Genomic DNA, 20,459 nt, shown 5'->3' with positions numbered 1-20,459 from the left:
CCTGACCTCTGTTGTTCCCGGTTCCTGTCTTCTTATTCCTGCCCTGTCTATGTGTTGGACTGACTCTACGGATATTGACTTTGCTTTGTTTGACTACACTCCGTCCTATCTCCAGACCCAGACCTCCACTACGCCTGACTACGCTACAGCTGATCTCCAGACCCAGACCTCTGCTACATCTGACTAACGGTATTGACTTCTCCTTGATCAGACCATTGCCTTGGTTGACTAACGCTATTGACTTCTCCGTGATCAGACCATTGCCTTGATTGACTAACGCTATTGACTTTCTCCGAGATCTGAACTCAGCATTGCTTGCCATGACCTCCGCTTTGCCGCTGGCCCTGATCCAAGCCTGTCATTGATGCCTCCTCTTGCCTACACCCTGGACGTGAACTTATTAGGCTCCGGCCTACCATTGCTCGAGTGCCTCCAGCTAATCTCCATTCCTTTGGCACCCGAGTTCCAGTACCGTACCCAGTCCAGGATAGGGCTACGCCATCCATCATCTGCTGTCTCTGGGCTGAACCAACCTTTCTTGTTAACCAACGTCGAGGCCCACCTAAGCCCTGCCGGCCCCGGCAGCCAAAGGCTTAACCCACGGGGAATGAGGGCTGGTATAGGTGAAGCTCCAGCGGCCTCTACCTTCAGCCAACTCCACCTGCCGATGGTGGGGACCCGTAGGTCCTCACCTACGGGTTGCGCCAACCCCACCTCGGCCCAAGAGTCCACCTCCAACACAACACTCCAGCCTTCTTCTTAAAGATTACATCTTTATTAAAGCATAAATCAACATACCTCATATGTATACTGCTTACCTCCAGCAGTGTGCTCACAGATTTACCTTTTGAAAGAGAGGGTTTAGAGCTGCCTTCTCCTGGAGATGTGGGCCTCTTGTTCCCAGCTGGGCTCAGCCTCTTATTCTGCTCAGCAGGGTCCCACCCACAGAGCTCTTTCTGTCTGTGGGTTATAAGGTGGAGCAGACCAGATGCCTGGTCCCATACAGGTTAGAGAAAGGGTATAGGGCCACTCCCTTTACAGGCTTCTTCATGCATCATTAGTCCATGCAGGATGCTTTAGTGCAGCTTGGAACCTTTGGCACAGCATGCTGGTATTAAATTGGCTTCGGCCACCACCTGTTCTAGGGTTCATTACTGTGGGCATCATTTGTCTTGTATTTGAGGCTGTTTGGCATTTCCCAGTCCTTCCTTTCATCATTAAGTGGCAACACAGCAACATTTCTCTGCATTGGATTTGATGACCATGCTGCAGGGCATTTCCGACAAGGCTGCTAATTACAGTGTACCCTTGATAAGGTCTTGTCTCCTGTGACCTTCTTCAGCCCCAGTACTATCTCTCTGTAATTGCTGCAGCACTAAGAGGCTAATATTCAGTAATCTGGTGAGTGAAAATATAGCTAGCTAACTTTATCTGGGATAATCAGCGGGACATAGCCAGGTAAGTCTGCTGTTGAATATAATTACCCAGATAAAGTTATCCAGCTATATCTAGGTCAGCAGTTTCCCCAACCAGGCTTACCCAGCTAAGTGTATCTGGTTAGTGCTGAATACTAGTGCTAGCCAGATGCATTTTGGCCATGCTTCTTGAACAGTCTCTGCCCTGCCTCCTTTTTTTTATCTGACTAAATTTTAGCCAGGTAATAATTTACTGAATACAATTTTGCCAGTGGACTTGGCAGGAATTTCAAGTCTTAGGGTTTGCCCAGGTAACTCACAAAATAGTAGGACAAACCCTTTTGAATATCATGTAAAAGGCCTAGCAAACTCATATATACTGCTGTGTCAGACTCACAGCAACAAGGTTTGTAAATGCAGCAGGAAGTACAATATGAAGGATCACTCCCCAGAGCCTTTTTAACTTATTATATCCTAACGCATTCTAATGTTCTTGTTCTGGTTGGAGAGAGCCAAGATAATACTGCTCCAGTAGAGAGGGGATTACAACAGTTTCCTATTGCCTCTATCAGTGCCATAGTCACAATAGTGCCTGAGCTGGTATTTTACTGATGTGCTAAACACATTACTGCCAGAGTTAAACCTACACTTTAGAGTACTTGATGCACCAAATTATTTTCACTATACATTGACTGCATAACAAAAGCTGTGCTGGTTGTCCTAGGAGCTGAGACGTTTCTGAGATCTAATTCTCACTCACTGGGGCTACTGTGAGAGCAGTGAGACAGATTTGACACTGCACTCAGAGGGCCAGGCAGTGTGCCAGAGTCCCAGAAGACTTCCATTGGATCTAGGACCCATTCTATTCCTCTTTTCTATTGCTGCTCAGGGCAGTCACTCATCCATCTACTGGAAGTTATCCAGCCTAGAAGGTCTTGGATTCAATACGTTTATTTATTTATTTATTGTTTTTTATATACCGCCGCTCATCAGAGATATTGCGTCGGTGTACAGAGAACAGGAACATACGCCGGGGCGTTATACATTTAACATAAAGATAATATATGAAGTCTTATACATAAAACAAGTAAACATAACTAATGCAAGATATATCAATTAAACGCAACTTATAAAGGTGAAGAATTAAACATAACTTAAATGAAAAATATAGGGAGCCTAGGAACACTAAAAATATAATTTGAAAAGGAGAAGTGAAAAAATGGAGTTGTAACTTAGATATGGCATATGGAGGGAGTGAAGGCGATGAGTGTTGAATCTACATGGTAAGGAATCCTACCTCATCCTTCCTATGGAGTCTCAAAGTTAATTTCTTCCTCAGCTGTTCAAACAGACCAGTACATGAAGTATTTCCCTGCCTGCAATCCTGTATCTGGGAAAAAGAGTCCTCCATGGAACATGAGCAGAGCTTTGATTGTCTGACTGTCCCAATTACTCATACAGTACAAGATCTGTGGGTGATCTCCTCCTAGAGCAGTCGCTGTCACATCTCATTCAGAGCTAGAGAGGTGAAAGGATGTTATGCATCACATGAAAGTGCTGCAGTGTCTTTTTCTCATCATTATCACAGGGTGGGGACCTGGAGGCTCACATCAATCAGCGTAGGGAGGCTGGCAGACTCTTCTCTGAGAACCAGGTGCTGGAGTGGTTTATCCAGCTGTTACTCGGGATACAGTATCTGCATGAAAGGTACACATCTCCATGGCTCCTTTTGTTCCTTCTCTTTCTTTGCCCTTCCTCTGGAGGGAAGTGTGAGCTTGGCTGTCCCCTTAACATTTGCCCTGTTATTTTTTTCAATGAAAGTGTTTATACTTTATTAATACTATAAAGACCAGCTGTTGAGAAATGCCTTGTCGTTTGTTTTTGAATGGTTGAAGACTGAATGTAGGAGCACTTGAGTTCTGTGTAACCAGGCCTGTGCTTGGAATCTCTTCAGCAGCAGAGATCATCCTCCATGTTGCTGCCAAATGCCTGTCACACCCCGAGTAGTATGGCCATTCCCATTAAATGTCTTCTGAACAGTTGCAGGGAACTTTCATGGTGTTAAAGGGTTTCTCCTCTTTTCCCAGGTTGATTCTGCATCGTGATCTCAAAACCAAAAACATCTTCCTGAAAAATGGAACAGTGAAGATAGGTGGGCATTGGGCATGGATTCTGAAGTGTCAGAGGCTGTCTGTTATCCCTGCCTGCTCTTTGAGGGCCTCAGCCAGTTGAACCCCCATGTCATGAGTTCCCCTCTCTCTTTTTTAGTATCTCTGCTTTCAGGCTTTTCATCCTGGTGTGCATAAGGTGGGAGAGGAACATGTTCTTATACTGTATGGAGTCTCCCCATCCTGCCCTCTATGCTTTATTAATCTTTTTTTTTTTTTTGGAGATTTCAGGTGATTTTGGTGTTTCCCGAATTTTGATGGTGCCCTCAGACTTGGCCACCACATTCACCGGCACTCCTCGCTACATGAGTCCAGAGGTGTTCACACAGAATGGCTACAATGCAAAATCAGATATCTGGTGAGAGAACAGGAGCACACACTAGATTCTCCCTTTGGATCGATCAGTTTGTTGAGTTCTCATCAGCAGGGCAGATTTCCCCCTTTGGTTTGGAAGGAATGGGCCAGTCTGAGTTTCCATTTTCCTTTTTGGCTGTGAGAACTAGCAGAATGGCTTTTTCTACCATCTTTCTCACTGTCATGATCAAATGAGACTTTCTCATGTCCTCGTGTTTTAAATTAAGTAACCAATGAGATTATATGGTGATTAAAAATGCAGCTGAATAGAGTGGGAATGCAGCTTCTGTACAGTATACAGCAAAGCATGATGAGATAAACTTTACAGGACCTTCACCAGGAAAGAAATTGTGAGATGGGGAGTCAATGGGCAAACAAACATTTCATTTCAAAGCTATTTAAGAAAGTTCAGGTCCAAGGTCAGTGAGCTGCCTGTCTTTGAGGCTTCTAATTAGGGACCAGAGCTGGCAAAGCCGCAGCTTTCATTGGCACCTACACGGCAGAATCCGTGCTGCCTGCCAGAAGAAAGAGCCCCCAATTACACTTCAGACAACAGCAACAACAATCACACCCACGTTTCTTCATTTCACCAGAAAACAAAAATGCGCCTAGGAGCTGAGAGAGCATAAATGTTTCTTACTAAAGACCCTAGTTATGCCCTGTGCAGACAGGTGCTGTCCATGCTGCCGGGAAAACCCAGGAGCAGGAATTCTACTTTCTAACTGCACTGTGGGGTGAAAGTGGCTCAAGGTACAAAACTGAACTGGTAGTGGCTAAACGAATTCCTCTGGGAGCTGCACACTCACATGGATGCAGAGGACAGGCACATGCTCATTACATGGGTTTCTGCAGGTACCCCTTCATTTACTCCAGTAACTACTAACCAGCAACCTGATCAAATTTGACTCCAGAGTCTTCTGTAAATTATGTGAATGGAGAGGCTTTGGCTCCTTCCTCCCTTCTCTCCCCCCCCCACCCCCCACCTGTCCTCCAGCACCTTTCTCTGCTCTCCATTGCTCTACTCCTGGCTTTTCCCCTTCCTCACACCCTCTGCCCCTGTGCACTGCACCTTTAAATTCTGAGATGACACAAAGCAAATGTAAAGGATGATACTTGAAATTTTGTATTGTTCAGTGTTGTAATAAAACTTGGAAACCAAAGACTGTCCATCAGCCAGCTACATTCAGTGCAGCTAATTCATTGTGACTTCTGTAATGCTCAGCAGACTGGGGGACGGTCCATAGCCAGCCTCACTTACCCTAGGTATCCCATGCTTGCCACACTGTGCCTTCCCTTAGGTGCACATGTGTACATGACTGAGCCCACTATCGAGGCCCTGCAGCAGGAAAACAAGGGAGTCGAGTGCTGATAATGTCAGTACTGGCTGGGTATTTAAGCCTGTGCTCCCAGCCAGCATCTCAGAAATAGGTTTCCTGCCATCGTGCAGTTTGTGTTACTTTGTTCCTGTCTTCCTAGCCTTGATCAGCCTGCTTTGCCCAATTCCTGTCTGCCTTGTCTCGTTCACCCTGCTCAGTCTTGTTTTTTCTGCCTCGTCTTGCTCCAGTACTCTCATGCACTTCTTCAGATTGTTCCTCGTGCTTTGCCCATGGCCTTGACCTCAGACTGCTTGTTATCTGCCTGCCCTAACCACTGCCTGGAACCTGACACTGCCTGTACTCTGCTCTGTTTCTTGACTTCTGTCTGGTATCTCTGGGACCCGCGCCTAAGCTCTGCCAGTCTCTAAATCCAAGAGCTCAACCTGTGGTTGAGGAGGCTGGTATAGGTGAAGCCCTGACTTGGTCCCAGTTCTAATAAATCTGTCTGCTGATAGTGCGGGCCCAGTTGGAATATCATCTACAAGATATAATTATTTTGGCTACTCAAATCATATATCACACAACTATCAACTCAAAACCATACAAAGTGACATATATTTTCTTTATTACATAGAAAAAATATTACAACAATCTTTAAATATTTAACACATTACCCACAAAAATATGTATCTAAAAATTCTCCCTCCATTCATACATCATACATACCCTTTCATACTTCTACTATCTTCATAAAAATAACTTCCTTTCTTACAATATATTATGAATATGAAATACAATTTGTTAAATAAGCAGAGAAAATCCCATTTATCATGAATTATCACTCATTTAGAAAACAACAAATTTCTCAATTCTTCTGTTATTCTTTCTTGTTTTCTTGTTCTCTCAACATGTTTCGCCAACAGGCTTCCTCAGGAGATATATAAACGAATCTCCTACTGCTCATCTGTTCATGCTCATCACATATTTCTGAAAGGAGCTTATCTGTACGTCCTCAAAAAGATTTCTCTTAGACGTACATATCAGTATACCATTCCATTCATGCTGCTCTACGTCTTTTCAACAAGTATTTGCCCAGACGCTTGGATTTAAATACCGCTTCCACCTTTCCTTTATGATTTACCATATCTATCATAAAGGAAAGGTGGAAGCGGTATTTAAATCCAAGCGTCTGGGCAAATACTTGTTGAAAAGACGTAGAGCAGCATGAATGGAATGGTATACTGATATGTACGTCTAAGAGAAATCTTTTTGAGGACGTACAGATAAGCTCCTTTCAGAAATATGTGATGAGCATGAACAGATGAGCAGTAGGAGATTCGTTTATATATCTCCTGAGGAAGCCTGTTGGCGAAACATGTTGAGAGAACAAGAAAACAAGAAAGAATAACAGAAGAATTGAGAAATTTGTTGTTTTCTAAATGAGTGATAATTCATGATAAATGGGATTTTCTCTGCTTATTTAACAAATTGTATTTCATATTCATAATATATTGTAAGAAAGGAAGTTATTTTTATGAAGATAGTAGAAGTATGAAAGGGTATGTATGATGTATGAATGGAGGGAGAATTTTTAGATACATATTTTTGTGGGTAATGTGTTAAATATTTAAAGATTGTTGTAATATTTTTTCTATGTAATAAAGAAAATATATGTCACTTTGTATGGTTTTGGGTTGCCAGTTGGAATATCAGCAGGGCAATAAACAATCTCACTTCAGTGCAAGGGCTCACACCCCGTGACAACTTCATGCCAGCAGGGTCTCTTCTTATCCACTAATGACATGATCTGAGCCTGCCAAGCCCCAGGGTTAGATGTCTCCTATCTTATTGGAGACTGTGGCAGGTGCTATCTTAGTCCCATGCACAGTATCCCCTGAAGCACACTGCAGCATCCCTTCGGTGGAGAAGGAGCAGGGGCTGATATCTCTATGACAGGGGGAATGACATCATGGCTGGGGATCATGTTTTATATGTAAACTGCTTTAAGGACACTGTCTTGACAACACTACATGTGAGGGTCTCTGGAAGCACCAGACTTTCACTTTATTTTTATTTTTTAGTCCAACAGGTTCTTCCTACTCTTAAGGGGATTCTAGCTCAGTTGGAACCGGTGTCTACTGGGGCTGCAGTCCCACAAGCCTTCATTCACAGTTACAATAGGGAAAGGATTTCCCACACCCTGCATTTTCAACCCTCTCTGTGCAGTTTTTGCCTCCCATCAGCAGAAGGCTTCAGTGGGCCTCTTAGACTATCTGCTTAGTCCTCCCATCTCTATGGTCTGCTGCCTAGATATTCTAGCTAGCCCTCCCAGCTCTTTGGCCTGTTCCTCCTGCTAAGGGTCATGTTGTTCCTGTCTTGTTTCTGTTTTATTCCTGCTTCTCAGTCTGCATCTTGCCAGAGCTTGGTTCCAGTCTTGGTCTATCTCATGGTCTTGGGTCTTGGCCTAGTCTACTCTTGACTCTTGTCTTGTGGCCCTAATTTGCGGCTTTACGTGGGTCCTCCTATTCTGAGTCCTTGTTGACATTGTTCCTGTGCTCTTGCTTGTCCTAGCCTGTTTCTGTGTTTCTTGTCTGGTCTTGCTTTACTTTTGTGTTTTTGTCTGGTCCTGGTAGTCCCTGTTCTTGTTCCTGATGTTTAGTGGGTGCCTTCCTAGTTCTTGTTCCTGCAGCTGCTTTGCCTCTGTGGACACCTTCAAGTTCCCTGTTGTGAATGTTCCTGCTCCTGCTGTCTGTCCTGCTGCACACCAGGAGCTGAGAGTTCAGCTCAAGGGGAAGATGGCCGGTACAGGTAGAAGACAACTTGTATCCACTGCTGTTGACGCCCACCTCATCTGCATCCAGCACACTTCTGCTTCTGGGGTCCATAACATCAGAAGAACATCCTCCAGCCCTCCCCCACATACACGTGCACACACCTTCTATGTAGTGACAATCCTTGGTCAGAGGCCACAGACTAAGCCCTTTCTAGAACCCGGTAAGTTCGCACAATGATCCGGAGGCATTTTCTCTCCCTGCCACTGTTGTGTTTTAGACATGAAGTCGCGGGCTCCTGGTCACTGCAAGAGATAGCACCTCCCTTAGGGCGGAGCCCTGTGGGGACTTGTAGCGATAGGCTAGTTCTTAGCAGTAAGGCACACAGTGGAATAATGTATTCAAAAGGAGGGCCAGCGTGTGCGTGCATGCCCTAAGTGACCTCAGAGGAAAAATGGCGAATGCAATCGCCCATGCCGGTTCAGGGAAGCTGGAGAGGTTGGTGAGGAGAGGTGGAGGCAGCCATTTTGCCCAAAGAGAAAAGAGAGGTAAGACAGAGGGCGCAGCCATCTGAGACCGACGGGCGCAACAGTAGCCCCCTTCGTAGGGCTCCTCCCAGGCCCCCTTCCAGGGGGTTTGGGTTTCCGAGAGTGAATTTGATGGAAGCATCGGATCATGTCTTTGTCAAGGATATTGACAGCGAGAGTTCCCAGGAGTTCTCCTCCGGTCCGTATCCTTGCCAGGAAATAAGATACTCCCAACATTTACCCCGCTTGCGGACATCCAGAATGTCATCGACTGAATACACGATATCCTCTTCGGCATCAAGTGGCGTGGGTTCCGGAGGTTTGTTGGAGAATTCGGAAAGAATGAGCGGTTTCAGTAGTGCTACATGAAAGGCGTTATGAATCTTCATGGATGAGGGTAGCTTTAGACTGTATGTCAAATTTCCAAGTCATCGGAGAACAGAGAAGAGTCCGACGTATCGTGGGGCAGAGGGTACTTTGAGGTGAAGGAACTTCGTACTGAGCCATACCTTGTTGGAATTGGGGTGCCTTCCTGTGATGAGCGTCATAAGTCTTCTTGGCCCTTTGGCCCGCTTTGAGAAGCAGGTCCTTGGTTTGTCTTCACAGTTGTTGAAGCTCAATTGCAGTGGCTTGGGCAGCTAGAGAAGACACGGATAGTGGCAAAGGTAATGGTTGACGACCATACACAATTTGAAATAGGGTTGACCCCGTAGCAGAAGCAGGATGCGAGTTTAGGGCGAACTCAGCCCAGGGAAGTAATTCGGTCCAGTCGCTTTGTCTAGAGTTCATATATGTTACGGTCCCGGGCCATGCCCCGGGACCTCCACTCACCTCCCGGCCCAGGCCGGCTGTGGGAGTCCCTCCACTTCGGCCTCAAAGGCCCAAAACACAGCCTACCACGGCGCTCTCCCTGCAAGGGAGACGCCGACGACGATCCGCGGCTGGTCCCGCTCCCACGGGCGCACCAGGGCTTCAGTCTTAAAGGGGCCAGCGCGGGAAACTCAGGGACAGCCTCCCACTGACATCAGATGCTGCCGGGTTATTTAAACCCAGCAGTCACTGACATGCCTCGCCTTGCAACGAGGTTCACTCAGTCCCCTGAGTTGCTAGTGGCTGCGTTGGATCTTGGATCGTCTCCTCTACTTCTGGCTTCCGACCCGGCTTCCTCCATTGACTTCATCTTCACTCCCGCTCCTGGTTTTGGTTTGGACTTCTGGCTTCTGACCCGGCTCCGTCCACGACTCTGTTTCCAGCTTTCAACCCTGGCTTTGACTTCGGACCTCTGACTTATGGCTTCTGACCCTGCTTCGTTCCTGGACTCCGACTTCTGTTTCCTCCGCCTCTTCAGGTATTCGGTTCTTGCTGGCCCAGGGGATTCTCCTAAGTCCCAATGGCTCGGGCTCTCACGGGCTCCTCCCGGGGGAGCCGCGGGCTTCCGAAGGTGAAGACTCTTCCAGCCTCCTAGGCCCCACCATCCTCATCAACCATCTCTTCGACCGCTTCCTGGATCCTTGGTCGCAGAGGGTCCCACCTAAGTCCAAGAGACCCAGGTCCCTACGGGCTCCTCCTGGGGGGACCTCGGACTTCCAGTGGTGAAGTCTTCTCCGGAGTCTCTCGTCAGCGTCGCCTCCCGGCTGCGACAATCACTATGGGTCCCCACAGTGCAACATCTGCAATCTCAGCCGGCCCAAGGTTCCACAACCATAACAATTATATGAACGTAAGAATTGCTTGAGCATCCGATTCATTCTCTCCGTTTGTCCATTGGATTGCAGGTGATAGGCTGAGGTTAGATCCAGCGAAATGTCGAACTTTTGACAGAGGGCTCTCCAAAGGTTTGCAGTAAACTGAACGCCTCTGTCCGACAAAATGTGTTTGGGCATGTCATGGAGGCGGAAGATGTGCTTCACAAACAATTTGGCCAGTTCAGCAGCGGATGGTAATCCTGGCAGTGCCACAAAGTGTGCCATTTTTGAGAAGCAATCGACGGTCACTCATATTATGTTGTTCCCGCCGGAAGGAGGCAAGTCCACCATGAAGTCAGTCGCAATGTTCATCCATGGTTCCTCAGGTACAGGCAGAGGTTGAAGGAGACCCCAGGGACGTCCGGCAGGAGGCTTCTGTCTCGCGCAAGTAGCACAGGAGACCACGTATGCTTGAACATCAGTTTTCATGGTAGGCCACCAATAAAAACATTGGAGCATAGCTAATGTGAGGCCTTGTCCAGGATGGCTGGCCAGATGGGAGTCATGTGCCCATTTTAATAGTTTTTTTCTCATTCCCTGAGGCACCACTGTTTTCTCAGAGGGGACCGCATGAGTGGTTGTCAACACCACTCTCTCTGGACTGATGATGTGGCGAGGTTCATCACGTATATCTTCTGGGGAAAAGGAGTGCGAAAGGGCATCTGCCTTAAGGTTCTTCTCGGCAGGACGATATTTGAGGAGAAAGTCAAATCGATTGAAAAATAACGAACACCTAGCCTGCGGGTGATTAAGGCGTTGGGCATGTCATAGATATTCCAGGTTTTTATGATCAGTATACACCAATATTTGGTGTTGCGCACCTTCCAACCATGGTTGCCACTCCTCGAAGGCCAATTTAATAGCTAACAATTCTTTATCTCCAATTCCATAATTCTTCTTGGCAGGAGAGAAGCGCTGTGAGAAGAATGAGCAGGGATGGAGGACATTGGTATCGCTGTATTGGCTCAGTACTGCTCCCACTCCGACGTCGGAAAAGTCGACCTCAACGATGAATGGGCGACGAGGATCGGGGTGATGAAGACAAGGTTTTTTTTGGAAGGCCCCCTTGAGTGTTTGAAAGGCCGCTATAGCCTCAGCAGACCATCGAGATGGATTAGCTCCTTTTCTAGTCATGGCTGTGAGTGGTGCTGTTAAGGTGGAGTAATGTTTGATGAACGTGCGGTAGTAGTTTGTGAAGCCAAGAAATCGGCATAAGGCTTTTAATCCCATAGGCTGAGGCCACTCTTGGAATGCTTTTCATCTTTTGGGGATCCATCTGAAAGCCATCTTTGGAGACAGTGTACCCTAAAAAGGGCACCGATTCTTGATGAAAAGCACACTTCTCGAGCTTCGCATAGAGATGGTTGTCTCAAAATCTTCGAAGTACTTTTACCACATCTGCCTGATGTGCCTGAAGGTCTTGAGAGAAGATCAGGATGTCATCTAAATATACCACCATGCACTGGTAGAGTAAGTCTCGCAGAATTTCATTCATCATATTCTGATACACCACTGGTGCATTGCATAAGCCGAAGAGCATGACTAAGTACTCAAAGTGTCCATCACGGGTGTTAAAGACTGTTTTCCACTCATCCCCGCGACGGATTCAGACCAGGTTGTAGGCCCCTTTTAAATCCAGCTTGGTAAATATTTTGGCCCCTTGGAGTCTGTCAAACAACTCGGTTATCAGTGGTAGAGGATAACGATCCTTGATGGTAATTTCGTTAAGACCTCTGTAATCAATACAAGGGCGAAGGGAACCATCCTTCTTTCCAACAAACCCCCCCCCCCTGCTGGGGATGTAGAGGGTCCTTTTGCAGGTTTTCTTGGATATAGGCCAACATGGCCTCGGTCTCTGATAGTGAGAGGGGGTAGACCCTCCCCTTGGGAGGCTCCGAGTTAGGTTTGAGATTAATTGCACAATCAAAGGTTCTGTGTGGAGGTAGAACTTGTTGCTGCTTGTTTGGAGAAGACGACCTGAAAAGAAGCGTATTACGGCAGTAGACCAGGTAGTGATGGAGTAGTAGACATACATGGCAAAGGAATAACTCTTGATAGACATCTGTCGTGGCAACCCGATCTCCACTGTGAAAGCTCCATAGTTGTCCAATTGAACTGGGGTGTGTTTTCTTGCAGCCAAGGCAGGCCGAGTACCATGGGGTGAATGGCTTTCTCGAGGACCAAGAAAGAGATGTCTCGGAGTGTAAGGCCCCCATGCGAAGGCATAAGGGCTGCATGATCAAGGAAACTTCTCCAGGTAGTGGTTCACCATGTATGGATAACAGCAGTAGTGGAGTAGATATAGGAGTGGTAGGAATTCGTAGGTGCTCTACTATTCTTTTTAGAATGAAATTTCCTCCAGCACCTGAATCTACGAGTGCGAGCGCCTGAAACTCGAGGCTCCGGGAGATGAGAGAGCAGGGAGAGATAATCGAGAAGAGGGTGTAGTCAGACCTAGGAAGAGTCCTCCAGTGGATCCTAGGTCTGCAAATTTCCCGGACAGATAGGACAAGTCTGGACAGGGTGGCTGGATTGACCACAGTACATGCAGAGGCCCATGTGTCTGTGAAAACGTCTCTCTTTAGAGGTTAAGTGGCTGCGGCCTAGCTGCATGGGTTTGTCCTCTTCACTGGGTGCCAAAGGTTGGGTAGAAGCCGTATGCATGATTCTAGGGCATTTACCTCCCGAGATATGCTTCTTGGGACTCTTGGTCTCTTGAGTCCGATCACATATCCGGCGATCAACTCTCCCAGCTAAATCAATGAGATATTCCAGGGTATCTGGCAAATAACGAGCTGCTACTTCATCTTTTACACGGCAGTTGAGGCCCTCGAGGAATATAGCACATAGACATTCCAAGTCCCAGTGGAGTTCAGACGATAATTATTTATTTTTATTTATTTAAAGTCTTTTCTATACCGTCGTTAAGCTATATGCCGTCACAACGGTTCACAATAAGGCACATAAATTGATGTTACTGAATGTATTAAATTATGTCAACTTAAACAGGTGCCATCAAGGTACGGTAACACAGTTTCATAATAAATAGTGTTTTGAATTCAATAATGTAGTCCGGTAAAGGCTTGCTTCCTTGTTCAAGGTGTAGAAGCATAGACCCTGCTATGGTCTGACAAGCTGGGTTATCAAACACAGACTTGAATAGGTTTAGGAAACCAGGCAGGTCACTTAGAACAGGGTCATTGCATTCCCAGAGAGGTGAAGCCCAGGCCAGGGCTCTTCCATTGAGTAGCGATAGGATATAGGTAGTCTTGGAAACAGCATTAGGTTGCAATGAGAAGTGCATACAGCACTGATTAATAAAGCCCCTACACATCAGGGCATCACCAGAGAAGCATGTAGGAGCTGGAAGCGGTACAGTGGTACGAACAGCAACCACTTGAGAGGATTCTTTCTCCAGAGCCATCGGCATGTTCAGTCGGGTGTTCAACTGGTTGAAGGCAACGCCTAGTGTTTCTAAAGACTACTGTTGCTCGGTGATCTGCTGGGCCGGGCCAGGAATGGCCTGTAAGGCTGAGAGCTGAGCCGGGTCCATGGAGTTAGCAATCTGTTGTGTTTTAGACATGAAGTCGTGGGCCCCTAGTCGCTGCAAGAGATAGCACCTCCCAGAGGGCGGAGCCCTGTGGGGACTTGTAGCGATAGGTTAGTTCTTAGCAGTAAGGCACACAGCGGAATGCAAGTCTTTATTGTACAGCAATGTAGAGGGTAACCCAGGCTCGGGCAGTGATCCAAGCCAGAGGGGAAGGGCCTCAGATGGCGTTGTCCAGTCTGTACACTGCAGTTGTAGATATGGAGTCTCACCAGGTCCCGAGTGGGAGATGGGTCTGGTAGTACGGGAACAGCTTGCCATCTGTATCCAGACAGGGAATGACTAGCTGCATTGAATTGGGCTGAAAATTCAGAAAACTATAGATCAATCCACTTCTTTCAACATACATCCTGGCTTGCAGTTCCGGGACACTGAGCTTTCCTGTTCATACTCCAGATCAGTCCAGATTCCTGGTTTTGCTTCCTGCCAGCAGATGGAGACAGAGAAAGTTTTACTGACATTGTTATATAATCTATTGTGCGATCTGCAGTCCCTCAGTTTTTCTCATCTCCAGCAGATGGTGGTGTAAAACCTGTAGTCTGGAGTATAGGAAAAAAGAAAAAGATATATCTCCACTTCCTCCCAAAGGGTTGTTAGATCTTGGTGGGGCCACCCCCCGGTTTGAGGTGGACGAGCAGGGGGTTGGTGACCCTTTTTGGAAGCTTGATCCTAGATTCTGCAGGGGTATAAAGCTGGTGGCCCAGATCCCTCACCTCCCACAAAGAACCATTGGTTTCGCTGGCAGCTCTGCATTTGGTATGAAGTCTCAGCAGGGAAGTATTGAATTTCTGTTCTCTTCTACTTGGGGCAATTGGCAGCATTTTGTATAGCATTAAAGTTTGTTAAAAAAAAAAAAAAGAAAATGTAGCAGTGCTGCTTTGCACGAGGAATCACTTTGCCCGGTCAGTAGGGGCTGGATCGTGGCTGCAGAGCTTATCACCTGGGGGTCTTCTCAGGCTCAATTATTCGGGGTGGTGGTAGCAGCGTGCTGCTTGGGCCACATAGTAATGGCATGTGGCAAGCAGGCTTCACAGTCGCAGCTAAATCGAGCCGGCTTGTGTTCTGACTGCATCTCTGGTGGGGAGGGCACTGCGAGGAAACCCAACACTAGACCTGAGGCTAAACAGTTCCCGCAGGTGTCAATGTCTAGTGCTGAGGCTTTACCTGTCAGCACAGGAATGGTGGCCATTTTGGATTCAGTGGGGGAGGCAGGGGAATACCCTACTCAACTGTTGCCAGCAGTAGCCAGCTGTGGGGTGGTGCAGAGAGACTTTGGCACCGAGGAGGAGCCTCTGGTTCAGGATTCACCAGGAGTTTTCTGCCGATTTTGTTTTGCGTACGCACAGAGCTTATTTGGCAAAATAGGCATCAGGGGATGTTGGCTGTCAACCACAGTCTCGGTCTACCAGGAGTTCTCAGTGGTGTAAAAGTCCTGAGAGGTCAAAAAGGAAATGCTCATCAAGCCTTCGGAGATTTTTGGGTCACTTCCCTCAGCCGGATAGTCCCAGGAGGGACACGAATGAGTCTGAGGATTCCAATGGAGCAGCGGAGTCTCCTGGAGTGCAGTCAGCATCGTATGGGGCAAACCTGATCGAAGGACAAGAAGAGGTTCCAGTAGCTGAGGGGGATGACCCTAAGGTGGTCTGTCTCTTTCGTAAGGAGGAGCTCTGGCCCTTGATTCCATATGTTCCTAAGGAGCTTGGGATCAAGGTCTCCTAAGAGGAATCTGACTTGGAGGGGGGCGGATCCCGTATGGGATGGCTTGAGAGGACCAGCGAAAGCTTTCCCTTTCAATAAGTCGGTGAGGAAGCTGGTGGCTCAGGAATGGGTTTGGCTTGAAAGCTGACAGAGCAATGTCAAAGTTGTATCCATTACCAGAAGAGACATTGGGGCTTTTTGCTTTTCCAAAGGTGGATGCTTTGGTGTTGGAAATAATCAAGAAGACTACCATTCTAGTAGCAGGGTCAGCTGCATTGAGAAATGTACAGGATCGAAAGTTGGAGGTCCACCTCAAAACGTTTTTTGAGGTCTCTGCCCTGGGCATAAGGGCTGCAATTTGCAGTAGCTTTATGCAGAGGGCATGCCCGCACTGGGTCCAGCAGTTGCAGAAGACACTGGCTAGTACTTCGAAGCTGCAGCAGAACAGGTAGAGCGTTTGGAAGCAGTGGTTGCATACAAGGCAGATGCCTTATATGACCTGATCAGGACCTTGTCCAGGATAATGATATCTGTAGTGTTGGCCAGGAGGTTGCTTTGGCTACGAAACTGGTCAGCGGATGTTTGGTCCAAATCACAGCTGGGTGCCCTTCCATTCAAGGGCAAGCTCTTGTTTGGAAAAGACTTGGAGCAATTGATGAAGCATCTGGAGGAGTCCAAGATACATAAGCTACTGGAGGACAAACCAAAGGGCAGGAAATTTGTTCCTGCTCATGCAGGCTTTCGAGACAAAAAGAGATTTCACCAAAATAAAGCTTCTTCGGTGTCACAGAGGCAAGGTTCAGACAGAGCACAGTCCTGGGGTTAGTCCTTTTGGGGTGAGCACAAGCCATCCTGGTCAGGGAACTGGGGTGCAAAATCCTCATAATGATGCAAGGTCTTTCCTCTCTTCCATTCCAGCCATTGGAGGGAGTCTTCAGTGTTGTAAAAGATGGCTACATGTTAGAATTTGCTTGGCCAATACGAGAGGATTACATTGTTTCTCCTAGGACAAGCAGGATGGTGGTCCTCACAGATAGGTGACATCATCAAATGGAGCCCGGCATGGAAAACTTTTGTCAAAGTTTCTAGAAGCTTTGACTGGCACACTGAGCGTGCCCAACATGCCACTACACGTGAGGTCCCCCTTCATTCTCTTTTTTTCCACGGTGCAGTTGCCTCGCGGTGTTTGGAGCTCTAGTTTGTGCTCTCTTTTTCCAGCTTTTAAGCAATTTTTCTCCTGTTCCTTGTGGGTCCTCCTTCTTCTGGATGGTGTCCCTTTGGCGTGGTAGGTTAGTTTTACCATTCAACCTTTTTCATGATGATTCCCTGCGGCTTGCTTCTCTGTGGCCGCTGACCAGCGACCACTCGCTGCCTCATTTTCATGGCGTCGTCTGGCTTTCGCCAGTGCCCGCGGACCATGTCCATCTCGGACCCCCATGAGGTTTGCATCTTCTGCCTGGGGGCATCACATGATGCCCAAGAGTGTCAGCTGTGTGATCAGATGACCCCCAAGGGCCATTGTGCTCATCTCAACAAAATGGAGAAACTATTTGGCCCCAAAACATCCACTCCATCTATGCCAGCTTTGGAGTCCCTGTCGCCCAGGGGTAGGGGGGAACCACTGGATACACTGTATCTCCCTAAACCCTGGCAGCTACTTCCAAGGATCAGGGAGCCAGTGATTGGCCTTTGCCACTCTAGCTGCACTCTCGGACATCAGGTTCGTCCAATTCCTTGGTGCCAGGGAAGGACCGCACCAAGCACCATGGGAAACCCCAAAAGCATCGCCACCAGTCGCCATTGGTACATGGCTCTGGCTCCGGTGCGGCACTGGCGGCCACTGTGCTACCACCAATAAGGCCCCATGGTGAGGAGGCCCCATTCTCCAGCAGACCCATGAGTCCTAGGCGTTCCCCACCAACATTGGTGCCAGGTATCGAACATCTTCGGGGCTCCAAGGAAGGTCCGGTGATGCCTTGTCCCCCTCCATCAGTCCTGTTTTCACCGGACTTCCAGGAGGAGTTGGATTGCAGGGTGCAAAGTGCAGTGCTCCGAGCTTTATGGGGCATTGAACCGCCCCTGGCACCGGTCCCCATACCGGTGCCTGAGCCCACACCATCTCTATTGTCACCCCTGCTTGAGCGTCTGGACATCTTACTCAGCACCCTTCAGACACAGCCAGGCCCAGGGGACCATCAGTTCCCCAACGGCCACCGATACCCTTCTCAGGAGCGATTCCTATCATTGGGTCCTCAGAGGAGGAAGACATGCACCGACCACCAGCACTGTCTAGTGCTTTGGTCCTGAGGCCACAGTACCCCGAACCTGTGCCCAGGCCATCGGGCCTCCCATGGCCATCAGCTGCCAGAAAAGTAAACAGAATAATGCAATCAATTAGAAATTTGCAATAAAAGTTCAAGAAAAATAAAAAGCCTCAAGCTTTTTCCTAAACATTTTGTAGATCCTCAATGCATGAATCTCAAGAGCTGGTGAGTTCTCTAGGATGGGACCCATTTCTTGCAATCTAACTTCTTTATGAGAGGGTACAACCAATAACCGCAAAACATATGAGAGAGCATAAATATGCAACAGGTCTATCGAACTCAGAGCCATTTCCTGTAAGGGCCTTGTAAATCAGAGTAGCCAACTTGAACTGGATGAGTGAGGGCCTGCTCGCGGGATGGGCTCCGCGAGCAGGATTTTATTGAATTTTATTTTTTTTATTAATTTTTATTAATTGAATTTTATGTTCAGTCTCAATGGTGATTGGTTTAGTTTTGTAATCTACTTAGAATTAGACAGAGTTCAAATGTTTTAAATAATAATAATAAAAGACATGAGCTGTTTCCAGCTCTTAATGCACCGCTCCTGGGAGGTTCAGCACGTGTCTTGCTTGCAACACTTCCCTACCACATTCTGTCTTGATATCTTGGTTGTGATTAGCAATTTGGATTTGCATGTGGTATTTGAGAGATAGCAACTGACTTGTCACAGTGACCTGTCTTGAGGATATGGAGGAGGCAGAGGCTGGTTTGCCTTGGACTGTCCATGGGCTGAAGGCCAGTGATATAATCATTACCTTATGGACTTCTGATTTAAATCTGCATTGAGGTTGATTGGGAAGTTATTTCAAAGTGTTGCAGACATTTGTGTAAGGGCAGCTTCCTTACGATTGTTGCTTCATTCCTGGTGCTCATGGGAGAAACACTAATGAAGCTTAGTTATTGCTGCTTGCGTTAGTCCAGCACTGCAGTGAAAAACAAACAGCACATGCTTCACGGCTGCCAGATAATACAAATATAAAATCTTTCCATGACCATGTGAGAAATGCCTTAGTAGCAGAGCAACTGAATGGCAGTGCCCTTAGGGCTGTACTCACAGGGCAGTCTGGAGACCAGCAAGTCATAGCATTGAAGACTCCTCCAAAGATGCTGGGATGAAGATGCAATGATCCTATACATGATGTGCAGTGGGCTGATATGGGGAGGCAGAGAGAAGACAGAAACCTTGTGGTTTTATTTTGCTTCTCACATGATGCTTGGCCTGAAGATGGTGCTCCCTGCTGCACTTCAGGCTGCAGGGAGCTTCCCCTTGGTGCACGTCCTATTCATTCCAAACCAGCACGATACCAGAGACAAAGTGAAAACCTGGTTACTGAGTGTCCAAGTATGTTTAATGCCCACATGCAGCAGTACTAATTCCTTCCTCCGTTCTGTTCCACGCAGCAAATGAACTGATTAGCTTTGGTGTCCTAAGCATTACCGGCACAGCCAGGAGACACCCACACCTGCTTCCATCTCAGGCCTCAAACCAACCCCAGAGAATGCACTCTCCTCATGCCGTAAATTCTTTTCTGATGCCTGGAGAGGACAGATTTTGGGAGAATGTATGTGTCATAGTAGTTAATCATGTGAAAGTGTATTAAATGAAAAAGAAAAGAGAAAATGCTGTTCTCCTTGCTACCAATTATGTGCTAATTGGGAACTGGACTGAGAACACACACACACACACACACACACACACACATTCCAGCACACTTGCTCTGACACCCACAGACTCAAATACACGTGCTCTCACTGCCTCTCTCTCTCTCATGCATACTTGTACTTTCTCTAAGAGAGACACAAACTCTCCCTTTTCTCCTTTTTCCTGGTTTCTAGCTGTAAATTCTCTCTCTTGAGAACATTGTGTTCCTGGTCTCTGTGCCTTGTTTACTTTTTCACTGATTTGATATTCGGGGTTGAAAGAAGATATGAAAACCTGGTAATGCTGGCACTGAGGCTGGCACAGAATGCCAGGATAGATTGAGGACGCCTGGGCATGCTGGCACTGGAGGTGACACACAGAATGCCAGAAGAAGCTTAGGGACATTAGTCAATGTTGGCACCATGGGTGGCATACAGCATGCCAGGAGAGATGCAGGATTTCCAGGGAATGCTGGCACTGGGTGTGGTACATAGAAGAGATCCAGGGGCTCCTGGAAGGCTCAGACTGTAATAACTAGGGAAAAGAGGATCTTGCAGGGCACCAGCACGGTACAGAAGAGACGGGTGTGCTCAACATTTCTGCTCCCTCTGTATTGGACACTGTATTGGACAGTGTTCTTAAAAAGAAGGCTGAATCCATGAATCAAGGAGCCTGTTCTGTATAACTTTGATAAGCTGACACATTTCAGAACTCTAACACCCAGGTTGTTTCTGAGAAAATTGACTTCTTAGCATATTGTGTGTTTTCTTTCTTAGACTAATATAAGAATTCTCTGAAGATGTACATGTGTATGAGCCCCTTGAAGATGTACATGTGTATGAGATCACATGAGCCCCTTCGGATGTGACAAAAGGCAAGAGAATGTTGTGCT

At 47.2% G+C, this 20,459-nt stretch overlaps 1 protein-coding gene across 6 annotated transcripts in view; it reads left to right on the top strand.

Moving 5' to 3' along the window:
* The window catches only part of LOC115094928 (serine/threonine-protein kinase Nek11-like), a 403,945-nt gene that overhangs the window by 183,488 nt on the left and 199,998 nt on the right, over positions 1-20,459 (top strand). For all 6 annotated transcript variants that reach the window (XM_029608021.1, XM_029608022.1, XM_029608023.1 and 3 more), the window contains 3 exons: positions 3,004-3,122; positions 3,503-3,567; positions 3,815-3,941. In XM_029608021.1, the coding sequence (XP_029463881.1) occupies positions 3,004-3,122; positions 3,503-3,567; positions 3,815-3,941 (311 nt within the window). The remainder of the gene's footprint in view (positions 1-3,003; positions 3,123-3,502; positions 3,568-3,814; positions 3,942-20,459) is intronic.

Source organism: Rhinatrema bivittatum, chromosome 7 (assembly GCF_901001135.1).
Source record: "Rhinatrema bivittatum chromosome 7, aRhiBiv1.1, whole genome shotgun sequence".
NCBI lineage: Eukaryota > Metazoa > Chordata > Amphibia > Gymnophiona > Rhinatrematidae > Rhinatrema > Rhinatrema bivittatum.
Note: the sequence above shows the minus strand (reverse complement) of the source record. Positions and strands in the feature narration are given on the sequence as shown.